The sequence below is a fragment of the Orcinus orca genome, chromosome X (genome assembly GCF_937001465.1).
Source record: "Orcinus orca chromosome X, mOrcOrc1.1, whole genome shotgun sequence".
In the NCBI taxonomy this organism is placed as follows: Eukaryota; Metazoa; Chordata; class Mammalia; order Artiodactyla; family Delphinidae; genus Orcinus; species Orcinus orca.
The window spans coordinates 33,756,328-33,776,634 of record NC_064580.1 but is presented as its reverse complement, the minus strand read 5'-3'; the positions used below and the strand labels follow the sequence as shown (position 1 = coordinate 33,776,634).

Genomic DNA, 20,307 nt, shown 5'->3' with positions numbered 1-20,307 from the left:
CCCTCCTAATTTAATGGGTGATGGTTATGCTGGGGTTTCACAGTGGAACAATTTACCTCTAGGCTTCTTATGCCAGTTCTTATTAGGCCATTAGTAAAGGCACATCACAATATGCTTATTCAAGCCCAGATATGATCGAAATGGAAAAACTGGTGGCTGGTTCATACTCTTAGCTGTATTTTTATTTTTACTGTTTTAAAATGCATTAGAACAGGCAAAGCAGGTGACATTCTTTGCATCTGTAGACCAATATTGTGAGTGCCAAAAAGACCAATGATGCGCCTGATTTCTGACTGGAGTTGGAACTCGTGGCTTTTGATTCCTAATCAGGTACTCCGGAGCATCATACCATGTAGCTGACATAGTTGGAGCACAAGGCAGGAAGAAAAGAAAAAGAAAACCTAATAGAACTTGCAATATAATAGGGCCAACTGGGAAAGAATACAGAGGTTGGCTGAAATTTCCTGTTACTATCTGAGAAGTGGCAACCTGAACTCTTGGACAGTTTTGAACTTGTTTGGTTTAATGGTGAGATCATTTTCAAGGGAGCTGTCTTTAAGCTAAATAAACTGATGAGGTTTCATTATAATTCTAGAGTAATGTCTGAAGAGGTAGAAGAGATGATAAAGAATTCTATTTAAAGTTAGTGAAACTTTTCAATTCTATAGAGATTTATTTTTATTACTTTGAAAGACAGATTACATTATAAAGATCCAGGTACATACTAATAACTAAAATGAGATAAAGTAGTAAGAACAATAATTCCCCACAAATCTAGAATTTCCCCACAAATCTAGAATTTATATTAGTTTTTCATTAAAACTGTTCCATTTTGCTATTTTGTATTTTAAAATATTAAAATCCAGAAACTAACACAACACTGTAAATCAACTATACTTCAAAAAACAAAAAGAAAAAGTATCCAGGGTAAACTTTAGACGAAACTGAGATAAATAATTATTTACTAAGAATTGTAATGTCTCTTCAACTTACTATAAAGAGATACTTTGTTCCAGTATATGCCATTCTCTTTGCCTTTTCCACTCCACCACCTGTTGTATGACTCATTTCCATTATACTAGAAATCCTGTGCTCATTGCAGTTTGGTCTGAATTGTCCTACCACCAACATTCTTGGTGAGAAAAGAAAGTAATTGCCTGAATTAATGTATTCTAAGTTGCAATCTGTGTGGCAGATAGTTGATCTAAGAACCATTTTACCCCCTTCTTCCTTGCTAAGAGAACCCCAATTTGGGGGAGTAATAACATACCCAGGTGCTAGAGGTGAATCATAGTCTAATCATGATTCTGGTCTAGTCTAGTCATTGCCATGACTAATCACAGCAATACTGTTCCCTTTCCATAATCTGTAGTAATGTCTTCTCCCTCATTCTTTTTTTTTTTTTAATTTTTGTTTTTTATTTTTTATTTTATTTATTTAAATTTATTTATTTATTTAATCTATTTTTGGCTGCGTTGGGTCTTCGTTGCTGCATGAGGGCTTCCTCTAGTTGCAAGCAAGCAGGGGCCACTCTTCGCTGCAGTGCACGTGCTTCTCATTGTGGTGGCCTCTCGTTGCAGAGCAAGGGCTCTAGGTGCGTGGGCTTCAGTAGCTGTGGCACCCGGGCTTAGTTGCTCCTTGGCATGTGGGATCTTCCCAGACCAGGGCTCGAACCCGTGTCCCCTGCACTGGCAGGCGGATTCTTAACCACTGCACCACCAGGGAAGCCCCCTCATTCTTGATATTGGTAATTTGCCTTCTCTCTTTTTTCCTGATCTGTCAGTCTAGAAATTTCTTTAATCCTAAAGAGTCTGTGTTTGGTTTTATTTATTTTCTCTATTTTTTGTTTATTTTCTATTTCACTGAATTTTCCTTTCTTGATTGTTCCTGACTTATGCTTGATTTGGGTGTTTATTGCTCTTCTTTTTCTTGTTCCTTAAGGGCGATGGTTAGATTTTTGATTTTACATGTTTTTTTCTTTTTTAATCGTGTGTGATTTGAATCCTTTGAAATTTATTGAGACTTGGTTATGGCCCAGAATATGATTTATCTTGGTAAATATTCTATGTGTACTTGAGAAGAATGTGCTTCTAAAGAATATATTTAAAAGTTTCTTCTCTTCTGTTTCATGAGTATTATTTCTTCCTCTTTTGCTTTTCTCCTCCTGATTTATAAGAAGTAATACCATACTGGTTGCCTGCAGAAAGGAGACCAGTGTGGCTTTGAACCATGTGACTATATTACCTATTCAGAAAATTCTTTACAGTTTTAGAAATTTTTAAAAAATGATAATTGAATCATGGTAGTGGTTAAACACACCAAAAACATCTACGCGCACGCATGCGCGCATACACACACACACACCACATACCCTAAAGGGTATCATTAGCACACCAGATATATGAGGAATTCTTGGAAGATAGGAAATGGCAGATACAGTCAAATTAGTTAATTCAGAGAATTTGAAACATCTGCGGTAGAAAACTGAGGCCATTCAGACACACTTCAGGAACAGTCACCAAAACTGAAGCATTGTACAGAGTCCTAGGTCAGCAGTGAGATGAAAGACCTACTCTATGAACGGTACATGTTTCATCCTGCCCTGAGCCTCCCCCACCCCTGCTTCCATTGGGCATAAGCACCTGTGCCATATGACCACCTTTAATCTCCCAAAACTGCACTCCAAAGACAGCGAATGAGCTTAAGATACCTGTAGACCTGCACAGAAGGGAAACATCAGGACACAGCTACCTCGAAGGGAAAAACATTTGTCTTCTGATGTGAGAAATTACATCTTTCTTTTGGCAACAGTGAGGGTCTCTAGCCTACCTGAAAGCTCCATGCCATGTTCCCGCAAAGGAGGCCACTGAATAATTGACACGCTCTGCCCTCCCATTCCAAGGAGGAGACTGTAAGTGAAATGGATGTCCGAACTCCAGAGCTTATCCGTGCTAATTACCGAGGCTAATCAAATGAGTCCTTTCTTCCTAAGTTTAAATGAACAAAAAGGCTTGCCAGACATTGAGGAAAGTAAAAGAGAAGATCATGATGAACAAACACAACTATTTCTGCAGAAAAAGCAAATATAATACAGGAAACAGAATAAATTCATATTCTCAGAATTTTAAGGAAGATAGTGGGTTTATAAAATGAGAGCAGGGTGCTATAAGAAAGAGCAATTAGAGAACAAGAGAAAGTCCTTGGAAGATAAAAATATTATTGCAAAATTTAAAGATTAATAGATGCCAGATGCTCAGCGCAGTCGGCCTACCTCACCCAGGCCTGGATGAAACCTGGAACACAGGTTTCGTGCCCCGCCCTCCGTGCACATCAACCCTCCCAATCCCCCCCCCCCCCCGGTAACGGAACCGGAACCTCCTTTCCCCCTCCCAAACCCGGGTAATGGGCCGCCCTTTCCGTCCATCCCAAAGCGGCCGCCCTCTTCGACCACATGGGACCGCTCCGAGGCAGCTACCGCAGGCTCCGCGGCCTTGCTTTCTCGCTCGCCACGCTGCCCACGCCGCCCTCTCAGGTGCGCCAGAACTACCACCGCGACTGCGAGGCCGCTGTCAACAGCCATTTCACCCTGGAGCTCCACGCCTCTTTCGTGTGCCTGGCCCTGGCCTTTTACCTCGACCGCGACGACGTGGCCTTGAAGCACTTCACCCGGTTCTTCCTGCACCGCTCCCACGAGCACAGCGGGCGGGCCCAGGGCCTGATGGGTCTACAGAACCAGCGTGGGGGCCGCCTCCACTTCCAAGACATCAGGAAGCCAGACAGTGACGAGTGGAAGAGTGGCCTCAAGGCCATGAAGTGCGCCTTGTTCCTGGAGAAGCTCGTGAACCAGAGCCTGCTCCACCTGCACCAGCTGGCCATCGACATGAGCGACCCCCACCTGCGCCACTTCCTGGCAACTCACTACCTCCGCCAGCAGGTGGCGTTCATCAGCGAGCTGGAGGGTCATGTCACCAGCCTGAGCATGATGGGGGCCCCGGACGTCGACCTGGCAGGGTCCCTCTTTGACAAGCTCACCCTGGGCGACAGCGACAAGAACTGAGCGTGGACTGGACTTCCCCAGAGCCACGGGGTGACCAGAGCGCTGGTCACTGTGCCTGCCATGCACATGGCAATAGTGCCCTTGCAGAAGAAATTCGATTTTTTTTTTTTTTTTTGCAACAAGTGCAGGACTCTTTTCCTGGACTTTATCACTTAAGTTTTTTTCTTCCAGTTTTTCCGTTTCTTCCAATAAAGTTATTGGTTCATAAATAAATAAAGGTCTCTGGTTGATTCATGTGGGCAAATCTCATTTTTTAAGTTTTAAAACAGGTATCCAGGAGTCTCTGAACACAGCCATACCCCAACCATATGCAGCTCAGGATCTCCACTGGGAGGGAGAAGGTGTTCCATGGGGCCCTGGAAAACACAAAATCAATCTTCCCCTTATAAATAATGTGGGTATATGGGGGTAGACTGGGGTGGGGTGGGGTGAGGTAGGGGTCCTTGGTGAATGTGGGTGCATGTGCATAGTAAAAGTATAGAACCATAGCCTGAAAATCATGATTGCAGTTGCCTCTGGGGAAGAAGTGAAGGGAATAGGATTGCGCAGGGATTAAAATAAAGGGAGTCTTCAGTTTCACCTGAAATGTTCATGTTCATTAAATTATGCAGATACTAATGGTTAAGTATGAGTAGCAAGATGGGGGGTGGAGGGGTTTGGAAGTCTGAATGGTGGAGTATCTCTTTGACAAGTTCACTCTGGGCAACAGTGATAATGGAAAAATGAGTGTTAGGCTGTCTTGCTCAGAAACAACGGGGGTGACTTCCCATGGTCACCAATGCCTGGCATGCATGTTGTAATAACAAAACATCCACTTATATATGTTTTCTTTCCTTTGTATCGTATGTGTATATATGCATGCGTGTGTGTGTGTGTGTGTGTGTATTTTAATTCCAACCAGCAGCAGAGTTCATTTTGAATCTCTAGACTACATTCTGAATGTTTGCTTAGGAAGACGCCCTTTGTTGAAAAGCAGTTCGGTGATCACATTACTGGAAATGATATAGCTGCTTCCTAGACCTTTCCTGAGCCTGGCTGTATTTCTGCCCTTGGGTTTCATATATCCAACTTTGATTTAGTTTTTGTTATTTGCTACCAAGAGAACCAAAGCTAATATGTCTTATTATCAACACGCTTTTACCAGCCTCCACTGTATTTACAGTAGAGTAAATAGCTCTTCTAGGGTAGTAAATGACATTTTTCTCTTTATCCCTACTACGGAGTCCACTGAAAGGGAAAAGGATCAAGGGTAGAAGAGATCAAATAAGAACAATTGCCCGGTTGATTCGTGTGTGCAACTCTCTTACCTTTAAAGTTTTAAAACAAGTATCCAGGAGTCTCTCCAGCTACCCATGCCCGGTCCACATGTAGCTCAGGATCTCCACAGAGGGAGGGAGAAGGTGTTCCATGGGACCCTGGAAAACACAAAATCCGTCTTCCCCTAATAAACAATGTGGGGGTGGCCTGGGGCCCTGGTGAATGTGGATGTCTCTACATAGTTGAAGTATAAAAACATGCCCTGAAAATCATGATTGGGGTTGATCAGGGGAAAGAGTGAAGGGAATGAGATTGGGCAGGACTTGAAATAAAGGGGGTCTTCACTTTATTTGAAATGTTAATGGTTAATTCTGGATTAGCAAGATGGGGGGCCCTGGAAGCCAACACAGCAGAGTCCCTCTTTGAAAAGCTCACCCTGCGCTACAGTGTTAAGGGAAACTGAGCCTTAGCCTGTCTTCCCCATAGATGTGAGGGTGACTTCCTCTGGTCCCCTATGCAGGACATGCAGTTGTCCTTAGAAAACCTCTACTTTCCCCTTATAAACAGTGTGGTTATGTGGGGTGAGGTGAGAGGGGCGGTTTGGGGCTCTGGTGTCTGTGGGTGCATGTGTATGGTAAAAATGTGGATAAAAACATGTTCTGTAATGCATCATAGCGGTTGCCTCCCAGGAAGAAGTGAAAAACGGGATTGGGCAGGGGTTAAATAAATGGAGTCTTCAACTTTATCTGAAGTATGTTAGCTTATTAAATTATGCAAGTGTTAATGTTTATTACTTCTCAGTAATTCTAGTTCATTCTAGTTGTTAACATCAGGATTTCCTTCTTTCCCATGGCTGAATAATACTCCATTGTGTATGTGTGTGTATATATATATATATATATATAACATATATATATTATATATATATCCTCCCGGACCAGGGCACGAACCCGTGTCCCCTGCATCGGCAGGCAGACTCTCAACCACTGTGCCACCAGGGAAGCCCAGTTCAGTTTATTCTTAAATATTTTATTGCTTTTGATTTTATTGTGAATAAGATTGTTTTCTTTATTTTTCAGATGTCTTGTTAGTGTATAGAAAATACAACTGTTTACGTTAATTTTGTATCCTGCAACTTTCCTGAATTCCTTGATTAGTTATAACAGGTTTTTGGTGGAGTCTTTAGGACTTTCTATATATATAATCATATCATCTGCAAAGACATTCTGACTTCTTCCTTTCCAATATGGTTTCCTTTTATTTCTCTTTCTTGCCTGATTGCTATGGCTGGGACTTCCAGTACTATGTTGAATAGGAGTGGTGAAAGTGGGATTCTTGTCTTGTTCCTGATCTTAGAGGAAAAGCTTTCAACTTTTCATCATTGTGGATGATGTTAGCTGTGGACTTGCTCTATATGGCTTGTATTATGTTGAGGTGTCTTCTCTCTATACCCAATTTAAGAATTTTTATCATGAAAGAATGTATTTTATTAAATTATTTTTATTCATCAAGGTGATCATATGATTTTTATCTTCCATTCTATTAATGTAGTGGATCAGTTTTTGATTTGCATATGTTAAACTATCCTTCCATCCCAGTGATAAATCCCACTTGATCATAGAACGTGACCTTTTTAATGTGCTGCTCAGTTCAGTTTGCAAAGGTTATGTTGAGGATATTTGCATCTATACTGAACAGGGATATTGACCTGTAGTTTTTTTTCTTGTAGTGTCCTTACCTGGCTTTGGTATTAGGGTAATGCTAGCCTTGTAAGATGATTTTTGGAGTGTTCCCTCCTGTCCAATTTTTTGGAAGTGTTTGAGAAGGACTGGTGTTAATTCTTCTTTAAATGTTTGGTAGAATTCACCAGGGAAACGATCTGGTCCTGGCTTTTCTTTGGGAGAGCTTTTTCATTAGTGATTCAATTACCCTACTCATTATTGTTCTGTTCAGATTTTCTGTTTCTTCCTGATAAAAGTCTTGGTAGTTGCATGTTTCTCAGAATTTATCCATTTCTTCTAGGTTCCAATTTGTTGGTGTATAGTTGTTTATAGGATCTCTTATGATCCTTTGTATTTCTGTGGTATCAGTTGTAATGTCTCCTCTTTCATTTCTGATTTTGAGTCTTTTTTTTTCTTAGTCTAGCCAAAGGTTGTCAATTTCATTAATTTTTTTTCTTGATGTATGCATTTGTCACTATGCATTTCCCTCTTAGAACTGTTGTTTGTGCATCCCATTTGTTTTCATATGCTGTTTCCACTTTTGTTTGCCTCAAGATAATATTCTATTTCCCTTTTGAATTGTTCTGTGACCCTTTGGTTGTTCAGGAGTATGTTTTTTTAATTTCCACATATTGGTGATTTTTCCAGCTTTCCTTCCATTGCTGACTTCTAGTTTCATACCATTGTGCTCAGGAAAGCTACTTGGTATGATTTCAGTCTTCTTAAATTTGCTAAGACTTTTTCTGAGACTTATCATGCGATCTACACTGGAGAATGTTTCTCCTGTGCTTGAGAAGAATGTGTGTGTTCTCCCGCTGTTGGATGGGATGAGCTGTATATATCTATTTGACCCCTTTGACCTAAAGTACAGTAAAGTCCAACCTTTCCTCGTTGATTTTCTGTCTGGATGATCTGTGTTGAGAGTAGAGTATTAAAGGCCCCAACTATTATTGTATTGCTATTTATTTCTCCTTTTACATCTCTTAGTGTTTGCTTTATATTACTTAGGCATTCTGTGTTGGGTGCCTAAATATTTACACTTGTTATATCTTCTTGATGAATTGACTCCTTTATCATAATAACTTTGTGTCTTTTGCCATATTTAGCTTTAAATCTATATTGTGTGATAGATGCATAGCTACTTCTGCTTTCTTTTGGTTATATTTGCTAGAAATACCTTTTTCCACCCCTACACTCTCTATATATGTATGTCCTTAAAGCTAAAGTAATTATCTTGTAGGCAACTTATCACTGGATCTTGTTTTTTTAATCCATTCAGCCATCCTATGTCTCTTGATTAGAGAATTTAATCCTTTTATGTTTAAAATAATTATTTATAGGTAAGGACTTACTATTGCCATTTTGTTCATTGTTTTCTGACTGTTTTGTACATCCTTTGTTCCTTTTTTTGCCTCTCTTGCTGTCTTGATTTGATGACTTTTTGTAGTGGAATGCTTTGATTCCTTTTATTATAATCTTTTTTTTGTATCTAACACAGGTTTTTCCCTTGCATCTTTGGGATTGGTTACTGATGATTATTGTGATCCTTTGGTCATGTCATGTTTCCTTGATGTTTTTCATGTTCCTTGAAGTTTTGCATTGCTGTCTTTTCATTTGAAGCAGTAGTCACCTCCTACAGTCTTTACTAATTGCCTTCAGGAGAGAAATACCTGCTCTGAGCCCTGGTAGTGATTCTGAGGCTTTCTCAGACCTTCTATTGATATAGCTGCTCCATACTTCTTCCTCCCTCTTGTGGCAGAAGTCTTAAGCTTTTTCTTTTTTTTTTTTTTTTTTTTTTTTGTGGTATGCGGGCCTCTCACTGTTGTGGCCTCTCCTGTTGCAAAGCACAGGCTCTGGACGCGCAGGCTCAGCGGCCATGGCTCACTGGTCCAGCCGCTCCGCGGCATGTGGGATCTTCCCGGACCGGGGCACGAACCCATGTCCCCTGCATCGGCAGGCAGACTTTCAACCACTGCGCCACCAGGGAAGCCCCTTAAGGTTTTTCTTATGCCTTCTCTTGTTCTTGCGCTGCACCAGTACAGGTGATGACAGTCTCACTTTTGTTTTCCAAAAAGTGGCACTAAATCTCAAGTTTGTGGTGTTTCCCTAGCCTGCAGATTTGGGCGATTTTCTGCACGTGCTTACTAGCCATTTTCCAAAGCTCACCCTGCCACCACCACTGGGAGCACACACAGGGAGCTGACCAAAGTGTGGGTGTGTGTGTGTAGAGGAGGCATGCTGAGTCCTGAGGGTACCCACAGGTCAATTGGGGTCATCCATGAGCAAGGCATAACCAGTGTTTGTGGGCAGGCTTCTTGATGGAGTCCAAGACACAATTATTAGGATCCATGTCCCTTTAATGCCCTCTAAGAGGCCTGTCTGCCACTCTCTCAGCTTCTTCTTGACCCCCAGTCATGAAGCTCACAATTCAGTATTCCTCTCCAATGTGTCTGAAATTTGTATTATTTTTTCCAATGGTGTGTTGGAACTTTTCCTCTGGAAACCTGGACTTCCACAAAGGTTCTCACATCTGTGGGTGATTGTCTAAGACAGTGTTTTCCAGGGGCTCCTGGACTGTGGCCAAGAGAAGCTGGAACTGGTTCACAGGCTACCCCAGGAGCCATACCTGGGACCAAGTCAATATGCCCTTTACCCAGCGTGTGTGGGTGGTTGAGCCTCCTTCTGGGACATTTAGCATATGGAGCTGCATCATCCCACAGCTCCCACAAGGCACTGTTGTCCATGAATGGATGCCAAATTGTTGTTGAGGGGGGACGAAAACAATAAATCTCTTATTTCACCATGATGCTGACATTACTCTTGCTAATATTTCTACTTATGATTTTTCATCTGTGTTCATACTTTAACATGTAGATTTTTAAAAAATATGTGTGAGTAACACCCCTGTCCTGCTTTGGTGTTAGGATCATTCTGCCCTTGTAAAACAAACTGGGAAGTTTTCTCCATGTTTATATGCTCTGGAAGAGTTTTCGTATCATAGGTGTTTTGTTCTTAGGCGGTTTAGTAGAATTCCCATTAACATTATCTGGATTTGCTTTCTTTCTGTTAAGATAGATACGTTTATTTCTGTGAAAAAAAAATGCCTTTGGGATTTTGATAGGGATTGCATTGAATCTGTGGATTGCTTTGGGTAGTATGGATATTTTAACAATATTAAGTCTTCTAATCCATGAAATGGTATGTCTTTTCATTTATTTGTTTCTTTTTAAATTTCTTTCAGCAATGTTTTGTGTCACATTGATTGATTTTCATACATTCAACTATCCTTGTATCCCAGGGATAAATCCCACTTGGTCATGATATATGATCCCTTTAATGTGCTGTTGAATTTTGTTTGCCTAGTATTTTGTTGAGGTTTTTTGCATCTATATTCATCAGAGATATTGGCCTGTAGTTTCCTTTTCTTGTAATTTCATTTTCTGACTTTGGAGGTAGTGTAATACTGGCCACATAAAATCAGTTTAGAAGTGTTTCCTCCTCTTCAGTTTCTTGGAAGAGTTTGAGAAGGATTAGTATTATTTTTTCTTAAATTCACATAGGGGCTTCCCTGGTGGTGCAGTGGTTGGGAACCCACCTGCCAGTGCAGGGGACACAGGTTCAGGTCCTGGTCCGGGAGGATCTCACATGCTGCGGAGCAACTAAGCCCGTGCACCACAGCTACTGAGCCTGTGCTCTGGAGCCCACGAGCCACAGCTACTGAGCTCACGTGCCACAACTACTGAAGCCCGCACGCCTAGAGCCTGTGCTCCGCAACAGGAGAAGCCACCGCAATGAGAAGCCCGTGCACCGCAACGAGGAGTGGCCCCCGCTCGCCACAACTAGAGAAAGCCCACGCACAGCAACGAAGACCCAACACAGCCATAAATAAATAAATAAATTTATTAAAAAAAAAATTCACATGGAACCACAAAGGACTCCAATGAATGCATAAGGAAGAAGCAGTGAAGAAAATACAAATAGGAAAGAAAGAAATCCTCTCATATGCTCCAATATGTATGAACCTTGAGGACACTATGATAAGTGAAATAAGCCAATCACAGAAGGACACATACTGCATTATTCCACTAATAGAAGATATACAAAGTAATCAGGCTCATAAAAAGAAGGTTGGATGGAGATTTCCAGGTGCTGGGGGGCAGGGAAAACTGGGAATTTGCTGTTCAATGTGTATAGAGTTTCAGTTATGCACAATAAAAAAGTTCTAGATATCGTGCTACACAATATTGGGATTATAGTTAAAGATACTGTATTGTACACTTAAATTTTAATTAAGAGGGTAGATATCGTGTTACATGTTTTCTACCACAATAATAAATCACTTGTAATAGATGCCTTGTAAATATCTGTTGAATAAATGAAAAGTAAAAATAGATAATCTTATTTATTATACTTAGTAATCTATCAAGATTCTTCCTTAGATTTCAAGATATTAATTGCCACCACATACCATTTTGGCCATCCTAACATATTTTAATATGTAATTCTCTTACTGCTTTTAGTTTCTAAATAGCTTAGAATATCAAATATTATTTTCCCTTTAACTCAAGAAATTTAGAAAGATGTTTATAAAATTTAAAACAGATGTTGGGATTACCACTTTTTGCTAATTTTTAATTGTATATGATATCGAGTGAGAATATAATTGCCCTAATTTCATTCATTTCTTTTTGTTCATTGTTCATTTAACAAGTATTTAGTGCATGCCTACTGTGTATCACGCACTATACTCATCAATGAGGATATAGCATGGTCAGACAAAGGCCCTTGTCTTAAAGGAACTTAAAGCCTAAAAATAAATAAGTAAATAAATATGATTAATTTCAATTGGGATTAAAACCATAGATAAGTATTTAGTTTACTGTGATAGAGAATAGCTTTTGCTGGAGGAGACATTATTATTATTTTGAATAAGGTGATCAGGGATACTTCTGTGGGTTGATGTTATATTGAAGGCCAAAGGATAAGTGAGACTCAGCATATAATATAGCCAAGGGAAGGCATTTTAGGTGTTAGGGTATCAGAAAGGAGGAGGTGTATGTCACTGAACCATAATGAATTGAGGTAGAGTTGTACAAGGTAAGGTGGAGATGTAGGGTCTTGTAAGCAGTATTAGAGTAGTCCAAATTATATTCCAAGTGCAAATGCAAGGCTGTAAAGGGGTTTAAGCAGGCAAATGATTCTGGCTGTTCTGAAGGATGTTGGGTTTGGGGAAGAGTTGAAGCAAGAGGACCAGGTAAGAGGTATTGCAGAGGTCCAGGTGAAAGACCATGGTAGTTGGAACGACAGGGGTGGCTAAGGAAATGAGATATAGACAGATTCACATGGATTTTGGATAAGCTGATAGGATTTGTTCATCGATTTGAAAGTGAGAAATAAGAAATGGAGAAAATCTAGATTCAGAGATTTGGACTTGAGCACCTGGGTTGATGGTAGTGCTGTTTATTAATCTGGGGACTTTTGCTGGGGATACATTGGAGGTGGAAGGGTGGGGAAGGTATGTCATCTAAACAAAATCTGAGATGCATATTTTAGACATCCAAGTGGAATTGTCATGCAGGTAGCCAGAAAAATGAATCTGGAGCTCAGGAGGAGGTCTTGTTTTGAAATATACATATGGGAGGCATCAGCTACAGATGATGTTGAGGTGAGGTCAAGGTACTGGAGAAGCTTACCAGAAAGGGAGTGGGGAGAGAGCATGGCGCAGCCTGCCACACACCCAGGGCAGCTAACATTAGAGAGCTGCTGGCCCCACCTGGACCATTACCTCATTCCAGACTGTGAGCACCTGTGTCCACACCCAGTGGCCCCAAATCAGCCTGGCTTCTGGTTTCTCCTTTCAGGATGTGAAAAAGAGTTAGCTCTTTACGTTGTCTTCCCCAAGGAAATGATCTCCTTTTTCCATATGTCTTTTTTTTTTCTGTTCCCTTTCAAAACCTCAGTCTCTCACTCAGTCCACTGTGTTTGACCAGATGAAATCTGTACCCATGTAAAGTCTAAGGTTGTCCATGTCTGGGGAAAAAATTCTCAAAATATTTTGTTTCTTCTGAGCCGCCTATGTGTTACAAAGATAAAAGTTGAAAATTACAGATTTTTGTATGCAGTATTCAAGGTTACAGGAATAGTGTGAGTCTTTTTAAAGCTAGCAGATTGCTTTGAACATCTAATAAAACGTGAATAAGTTTATCTACATAGTAATTACCATCCACAATTCATCACTGCATTTTAACACTTTTTTAAAAAATGAAAATTATCGCCCTGTGAGTTCAGTTTCCAGAAAATGCTATTGGCATTTACCTCTTCTTAGTCAAAGTTGGTCACAGTTTTTACTTTCTTTCTTTCTCTGCTTGCTTGAAGGACCCCTCCTCTCTCTGACCTCGACTCAGATCCTACCTAGTAACTGTACTCCTCTAGATATGAGGAAGCACAGTGTAAGCAGCTGTGTTTATAACTGTAAATTGACTGAGGATCCTTATTTTCCTGACTTGGAGAGGCAGTTTGCTGTACCGATTTCTTAAGCTCAGATTACCTGGCTTCAAATCCCAGTTTATCCACTTACTTATCTTGGGTAAACTTGGCCAAGTTATTTAACTTGTCTGTGCCTCAGTTTCCTCACACGTAAAATAGAGATAATAAAAGTGTCAATCCCATTGGGTTTTTGCAATTAAATGAGCTATATGTAAATCATTTTGAACAGTGTCTGGTATATAGTAGGTACATTATGTGTTAGTCATCGTTTATCATCACCATCCTCATTGTCCACCCACTTCTAAGTTTTTTTGTGCTGTTTATGCTTTGGGGAGAAGATTTCATGTCTGTACTTTGCTACTGGTGGGTCTCTTGCATTTTGACCAACATTCGTTACCTGCATATTTAGAAGGAAAAACTCTTTGTAGCTGCTTAGTTGTCAGGTGTTGCCAGGATTCAGGAGGGTAGATCGCTATTTTCACTAACCCAAACTCAGGCCCAAGACTACAAGCGAATTTTGCTATGACAGTTTTCCCTAGTAATCCTCCCCATTCTGTCTCAATGAGCTTCCCTTTTAAATCACCCCGTAGAACACTTTTTGCTTATTCTTCCCAATTCCAGGTTGCCCAAGTCTGTGTTTTCCATCCTGAACTACCTCTCAGTTCTCAGAGATGGAAAAGAGCAAAAGGATGAAGTGCTAATCGTTAATCGTAATCCCCCTGTCATCTGGAGGTTGGGATCTGAAAAGGAGAGGAATGAGTGGGCACAAATGGGGGGCTGAGGAGTAGGCAAACAGGATCACATTAGAGCTACTAACAAAATAATAACTAAAATTGATAAATAACCACACACTTCGCCATGGGGGTTCTCAAGCTTTGCTGCACGTTAGAATTACCTCCAGGGTACATCCCAGACCAATTATATCAGTCTCTGGGGGCGGGACCTAGGCATCCCAGGCAGTCAAACCAGCATGAGCACCTTGCTACTTAAAGTGTGGTCTGTAGAGCAGCAGCAGCAACCTCACCTGAGAGCCTGTTAGAAACTCAGTAGTCTTAAGCACTACCCCAGACTTACTGAATCAGAATCTACAGTTTTTTAAATTTTTGGCTGCGTTGGGTCTTCGTTTCTGCGCGTGGGCTTTCTCTAGTTGCGGCAAGCGAGGGCTACCCTTCGTTGCGGTGAGCGGGCTTCTCATCGCGGTGGCTTCTCTTGTTGCGGAGCAAGGGCTCTAGGGCGCACGGGCTTCAGCAGTTGTGGCTCGTGGGCTTTAGAGCGCAGGCTCAATAGTTGTGGTGCACGGGCTTAGTTGCTCCGCGGCATGTGGGATCATTTCTTTTCAGTCTTTATTCTTTATTCTTTTCTGCAGCGGTGAATTCCACCATTCTGTCTTCCAGGTCACTTATCCGTTCTTCTGCCTCAGTTATTTTGCTATTGATTCCTTCTAGTGTAGTTTTCATTTCAGTTATTGTATTGTTCATCTCTGTTTGTTTGTTCTTTGATTCTTGTAGGTCTTTCTTAAACATTTCTTGCATCTTCTTGATCTTTGTCTCCATTCTTTTTCCAAGGTCCTGGATCATCTTCACTATCATTATTCTGAATTCTTTTTCTGGAAGGTTGCCTATCTCCACTTCATTCAGTTGTTTTTCTGGGGTTTTCTCTTGTTTCTTCATCTGGTACATAGTCCTCTGCCTTTTCATCTTGTCTGTCTTTCTGTGAATGTGTTTTTTGTTCCACAGGCTGCAGGATTGTAGTTCTTCTTGCTTCTGCTGTCTGCCCTCTGGTGGATGAGGCTATCTAAGAGGCTTGTGTACGTTTCCTGATGGGAGGGACTGGTGGTGGGTAGAGCTGAGTGTTGCTCTGGTGGGCAGAGCTCAGTAAAACTTTAATCTGCTTGTCTGCTGATGGGTGGGGCTGGGTTCCCTCCCTGTTGGTTGTTTGGCCTGAGGCGAGCCAATACTGGAGCCTACGTGGGCTCTTTGGTGGGGCCAATGACAGCCCCCGGGAGGGCTCATGCCAAGGAGTACTTCCCAGACCTTCTGCTGCCAGTGTCCTTGTCCCCACAGTGAGCCACAGCCACCCCCTGCCTCTTCAGGAGACCCTCCAACACTAGCAGGTAGGTGTGGCTCAGTCTCCCCTGGGGTCACTGCTCCTCCCCTGGGTCCCGATGAGCACACTACTTTGTGTGTGCTCTCCAAGAGTGGAGTCTCTGTTTCCTCCAGTCCTGTCGAAGTCCTGCAATCAAATCCCACTAGGCTTCAAAGTCTGATTCTCTAGGAATTCCTCTTCCTGTTGCCGGACCCTCAGGTTGTGAAGCCTGACATGGGGCTCAGAACCTTCACTCCAGTGGGTGGACTTCTGTGGCGTAAGTGTTCTCCAGTCTGTGAGTCACCCACTCAGCAGTTACGGGATTTGATTTTACTGTGATTGTGCCCTTCCTACCATCTCATTGTGGCTTCTCCTTTGTCTTTGGATGTGGGGGTACCCTTTCTGGTGGGCTCCGGTGTCCTCCTGTTGATGATTGTCCAGCAGCTAGCCATGACTCTGGCGTTCTCACAAGAGGGAGTGAGAGCACGTCCTTCTACTCTGCCATCTTGGTTCGTCTTTTCTGTTGTACAAGTTTTGATGGTCATTCTGACCAGTGTGAGGTGATGTTATAGAGATTGTTTTAAACAAATTAATTTTGGCAATATAACCCAGAGGTAGATAAAAGGTCACATATACGTAACACGCATCCATAGACATACATAGACCCACAGAGACCTTATAGCTTCCATTCCAAATTTTAGCCATGAATAAGATACAACAATACAAAACTCACTTGTGTATAAATAATGATTGAATCCAAATTGTGTCTGGCAGATGGAACAAGTTAGGATTACCTGCTCCAGTGGCTAAAGCTTTTTACTAATATTTTCAGAGAAGACTTTAAAGATTTGTATTTGTCCTTGACAAGTAATATTATGGAGGCTATGGAGTAGATTTTGTGCAACAGAGCTTTGAAGGCAGTTGCATTATTAAAAGCATCCCCCCCACCCTCTTTTTCTTCAGTCTTAGGTGATTATGAGCAGTGTTTTAGTTACCATGTCTTTGAAATATAATCTCCCCAGGAGCTAAGATTTACATCTTCAAGGGACAGAGAGAAAGATTGTATGTTTGCTTCTAGGAGTTTTAGTGCCCTTTGGATCATTTCAGGAATCCCAATAAAAGGTAGTGCCACACACCCCCCCAATAATTAGGGGAATACACCCTGTAAAAAGAATTCTCTGGACTCAGGGTCCAAGGGGGCCCATTCAGGGTTGGAAATGAAGAAGGGGTCATTTGGGTCACTGTGGTCATGGAAACCATCAACCCATTGGACTGTGCCAATTTTGTGCAGCAGGAGATGGTTCTCGTCTTAATGTTTTCCATTCACTGTGATGCTTAGCAGTGATCACTGTGGTGGAAGGATGGGGATGGTGCTAGGCAATAAATATCCAAGTAAGGAGAGGGACGGCTCTGGTACAGGTATCGGTGGCTCTGGTACAGGTATCGGTGGCTCTAGGAACCTTTGCCTTCTCTTCTCCCTCCTCCTCCTCAATAGAGGCCCCGATAATCTCGTCAGCTTTTCTTTTGGTGGCAGGAATGTCTCATGAGGCATGTTTCTCCATTCTGCCTCATTCAGGGGAAAGCTGAGGGGCTCAGGATCTGTGGTATCATACAGGAGAGGGGCAGGTTATAGATTTTAGGATCTTCAGAGATACCAACCAGTTAACACGTTTTGGCAGCCATGAGTAGCAATTCAGAGTTTGTTCCCCCCAAAAAAACACGAAAACCTGCAATGGCCAGTTAGCTTCCCCTTCTTCTTCCTGCTGCATAAAATCTTTAGGAAAGGTTTGAATTTAGTTAAGGTATAGTTTCTGATCTGTTTCTGTTGCACTTCTGGATTTTTTCCTACTGCCTCAATCTTAAGAATTATTATTGGAAAATTTTGAATGACATCACTGTGAGCCCTTTTCGTGGGCAGCTGCTTTCCTTTCCAGGGTGTGCCTCCACTAGCATGATACGCATAAGGCCTTTGGAAAAAGCCTCCGAGCCTCTGGAGCATAATAGCACAGTCTTGGCGTGTTGGTATGCTGGCACTGAGTAATGCCCTGGAAGCTTCCATGGGGTTTTACATTTATCAAGGAGCTGGTACACCTCCTTAGAGTTGTTAGGAGGTGCTGGCACCAGGTGCTCAGGAGAGGACATTTATAAATATTTGTCCATTAATTGTTTAGCAACATCATGGCCGGGATGCTTATCTCATCAGGTCTGGGAGGCGAAGAGCAATAGTAGTGAGTAGTGAAGCAGTGACACAGAGACTGCAGGCCTCTGTTGTATTTTCCCTTTTGTGGTGCCGTCAGTTTCCTGTCAGGAGGCTACTTCACTGTTCTGGGTTAAGGCTCACAGTCCAAGCGTGACCCACCAACTCAATTTTCAGAAGTCTCCTATCTTCCTTACCTATAGGAACCCTTTCATCCTGCCTTTAGCCCAGAGCCTCTCCTTGGTCAGTGACAATAGCCTGGTGATCCAGTCCACCTTCCTAAGTTCTCCTTGGCCTTGAGGTGTGGAGTACCCTCACACACATTCATAGTCAATTAAAGCCTCTACAATTAGTGGTCTAATCACCTTATTAGACCACATGCCCTTGATCACACTGCTCTGGGTATACTGTTGATAGCAGCCATGATGTGCAAGCAACATGCAACAGAGGCAGTATGTGAAAGCACATAGCAGCTCAACAGACCTCAGGTAAGCAGTGCCCTTTCTCAGATGGGGTTACCCACCTGAGTTGGTTAGATCATGGTGTGTGATCCTTTTCATATATTGTTGAAATCAGTTTGCTCATATTTTGTTGAGGATTTTTGCATCTGTGTTCATCAGGGATATTGGCCTGTAACTTTCTTTTCTTGTAGCATCCTCGTCTGGTTTTGGAGTCAGGGTTATGCTCACCTTGTAAAATGAGTTTGGAAGTGTTCCCTCTCCTTTTTTTGGAAGCCTTTGAGAAGGATTGGTACTAACTCTTCTTTGAATGTGTTGTATAATTCACCAGTGAAACTGTCTGGTCCTTGTCTTTTGCTGGCAGGTTTTTTGTTTAATAATCTCTAATTTAATTACTGGTAATTGGTCTGTTCAGATTTTCTATTTCTTTATGATCCTGTCTTGGTGTTTGTACATTTCTAGGAATTTATCCATTTCTTCTAGGTTGTCAAATTTGTTGGCAGGTAATTGTTCATAGTAGTCTCTTACATACTTTGTGTTTCTGTGGTATCGGTTGTTATGTGTCCTGTTTCATTTCTGATTTTATTTTAGTCCTCCCTTTTTCTTGGTGAGTCTAAAGGCTTGTCAACTTTGTTTAGCTTTTCAAAGAACCAGCTCTCAGTTTCACTGATTTTTCTATTGTCTTTTTAGTCCCTAGTTAGTTCATATATTTCCACTCTGATCTTTGTTATTTCCTTCCTTCTACTAACTTTGGCCTTCGCTTTTCCTTCTTTGAGTTCACTGAGGTATAAAATTAGGTTTTTTACAATTTTTGTTTCTTGATGTAGGAATTTATTGCAATGAACTTCCCTTTAGAACTGCTTTTGCTGCATCCCGTATGTTTTGGTATGTTTTATTACCATTTCATTTGTCCCAGGAATTTTTTTTCTCTGTGATTTCTTCGTTGACCCATGGGTTGTTCACATGTTGTTTAATTTCTGAATTTTCCAGTTTCCTTCTTGTAACGGACTTCTAGTTTCATCCCACTGTGGTTGGAAAAGATGCTTGATAGCAGCTTTCAATCTTCGTAATATATTAAGGTTTGTTTTGTGTCCTAACATATGAACTATACTGGAAGAAATTATATGTGCACTTAACAAGAATGTGTATTCTATTGCTTTTGGATGGAATGATCTGTAGCTCTCTCAAGTCCATCTGTTCTAATGTATCACTCATTTAAGGCTGATGTTTCCTTATTGATGTTCTGTCTGGTTGACCTATCCATTGATGAAAGTGACGTATAAAAGTCCCCTACTATCATTGTACTGCTATTTCTCCCTTTAGGGCTGTTAATCTTTGCTTTATATATTGAGGTGCTCCTATGTTGGGTGCATATTTACAAATGGTACATACTCCTGTTGGACTGACCCCTTTATGTAATGCCCTTCTTTCTCTCTTATTACAGTCTTTGTTTTAAAGTCTATTTTGTCTGGTGTAAGTATAGCTACCCCAGCTTTCTTTTGGTTCCTGTTTGCATGGAGTATCTTTTTCCATCCCTTCACTTTCAGTCTCTGTGTCCTTACATGCAAGGTGAGTCTCTTGAAGGCAGCATATAGATAGATAGGTCGTCTTTTTTTTTTAATGCCTTTTGATTACAGACTTTATTAGTTCATTTACATTTAAAGTAACGAATTATAGGTATATACTTATTTTTGTTTTGTTAATGAATTATAGGTAATTATAGGTATATACTTACTGCTGTTTTGTTAATTCTTTTCTTACCATTTTATAGTTCTCATTTCTTCTGTTCTTTTCCTTTGTGATTTGATGATTTTTAGTAGTATGCTTAGATTTCTTTTGCTTTATCTTGTGTGTCTTACTATAGGGTTTTTGCTTTGTGTCTACCATGAGGCTTACATATAGCAACTTATAACAACAGTCTATATATTTTAACTTTGAACACATTCTGAAGTTCTACATTCTTACTCCTCCCCCTGCCACGTTATGTTTTTTTTTTTTTTTTTGCGTTACGCGGGCCTCTCACTGTTGTGGCCTCTCCCGTTGCGA

The 20,307-nt window shown here is 41.3% G+C and overlaps 2 protein-coding genes across 4 annotated transcripts in view; both read left to right on the top strand.

The window, feature by feature from the left end:
• PRRG1 (proline rich and Gla domain 1) overlaps positions 1-20,307 on the top strand; it is a 151,795-nt gene that overhangs the window by 120,846 nt on the left and 10,642 nt on the right. The window lies entirely within an intron of this gene.
• On the top strand, positions 2,421-4,245 carry LOC117199112 (ferritin heavy chain-like). Its single transcript, XM_033417579.2, has one exon. The coding sequence runs from the start codon at positions 3,452-3,454 to the stop codon at positions 4,055-4,057; it is 606 nt and encodes a 201-aa protein (XP_033273470.1). The 5' UTR covers positions 2,421-3,451; the 3' UTR covers positions 4,058-4,245.

Excerpts from the sequence above, each read along its gene's own strand:
- LOC117199112 (XM_033417579.2), top strand. The coding sequence starts at position 3,452 with ATGGGACCGCTCCGAGGCAGCTACCGCAGGCTCCGCGGCCTTGCTTTC.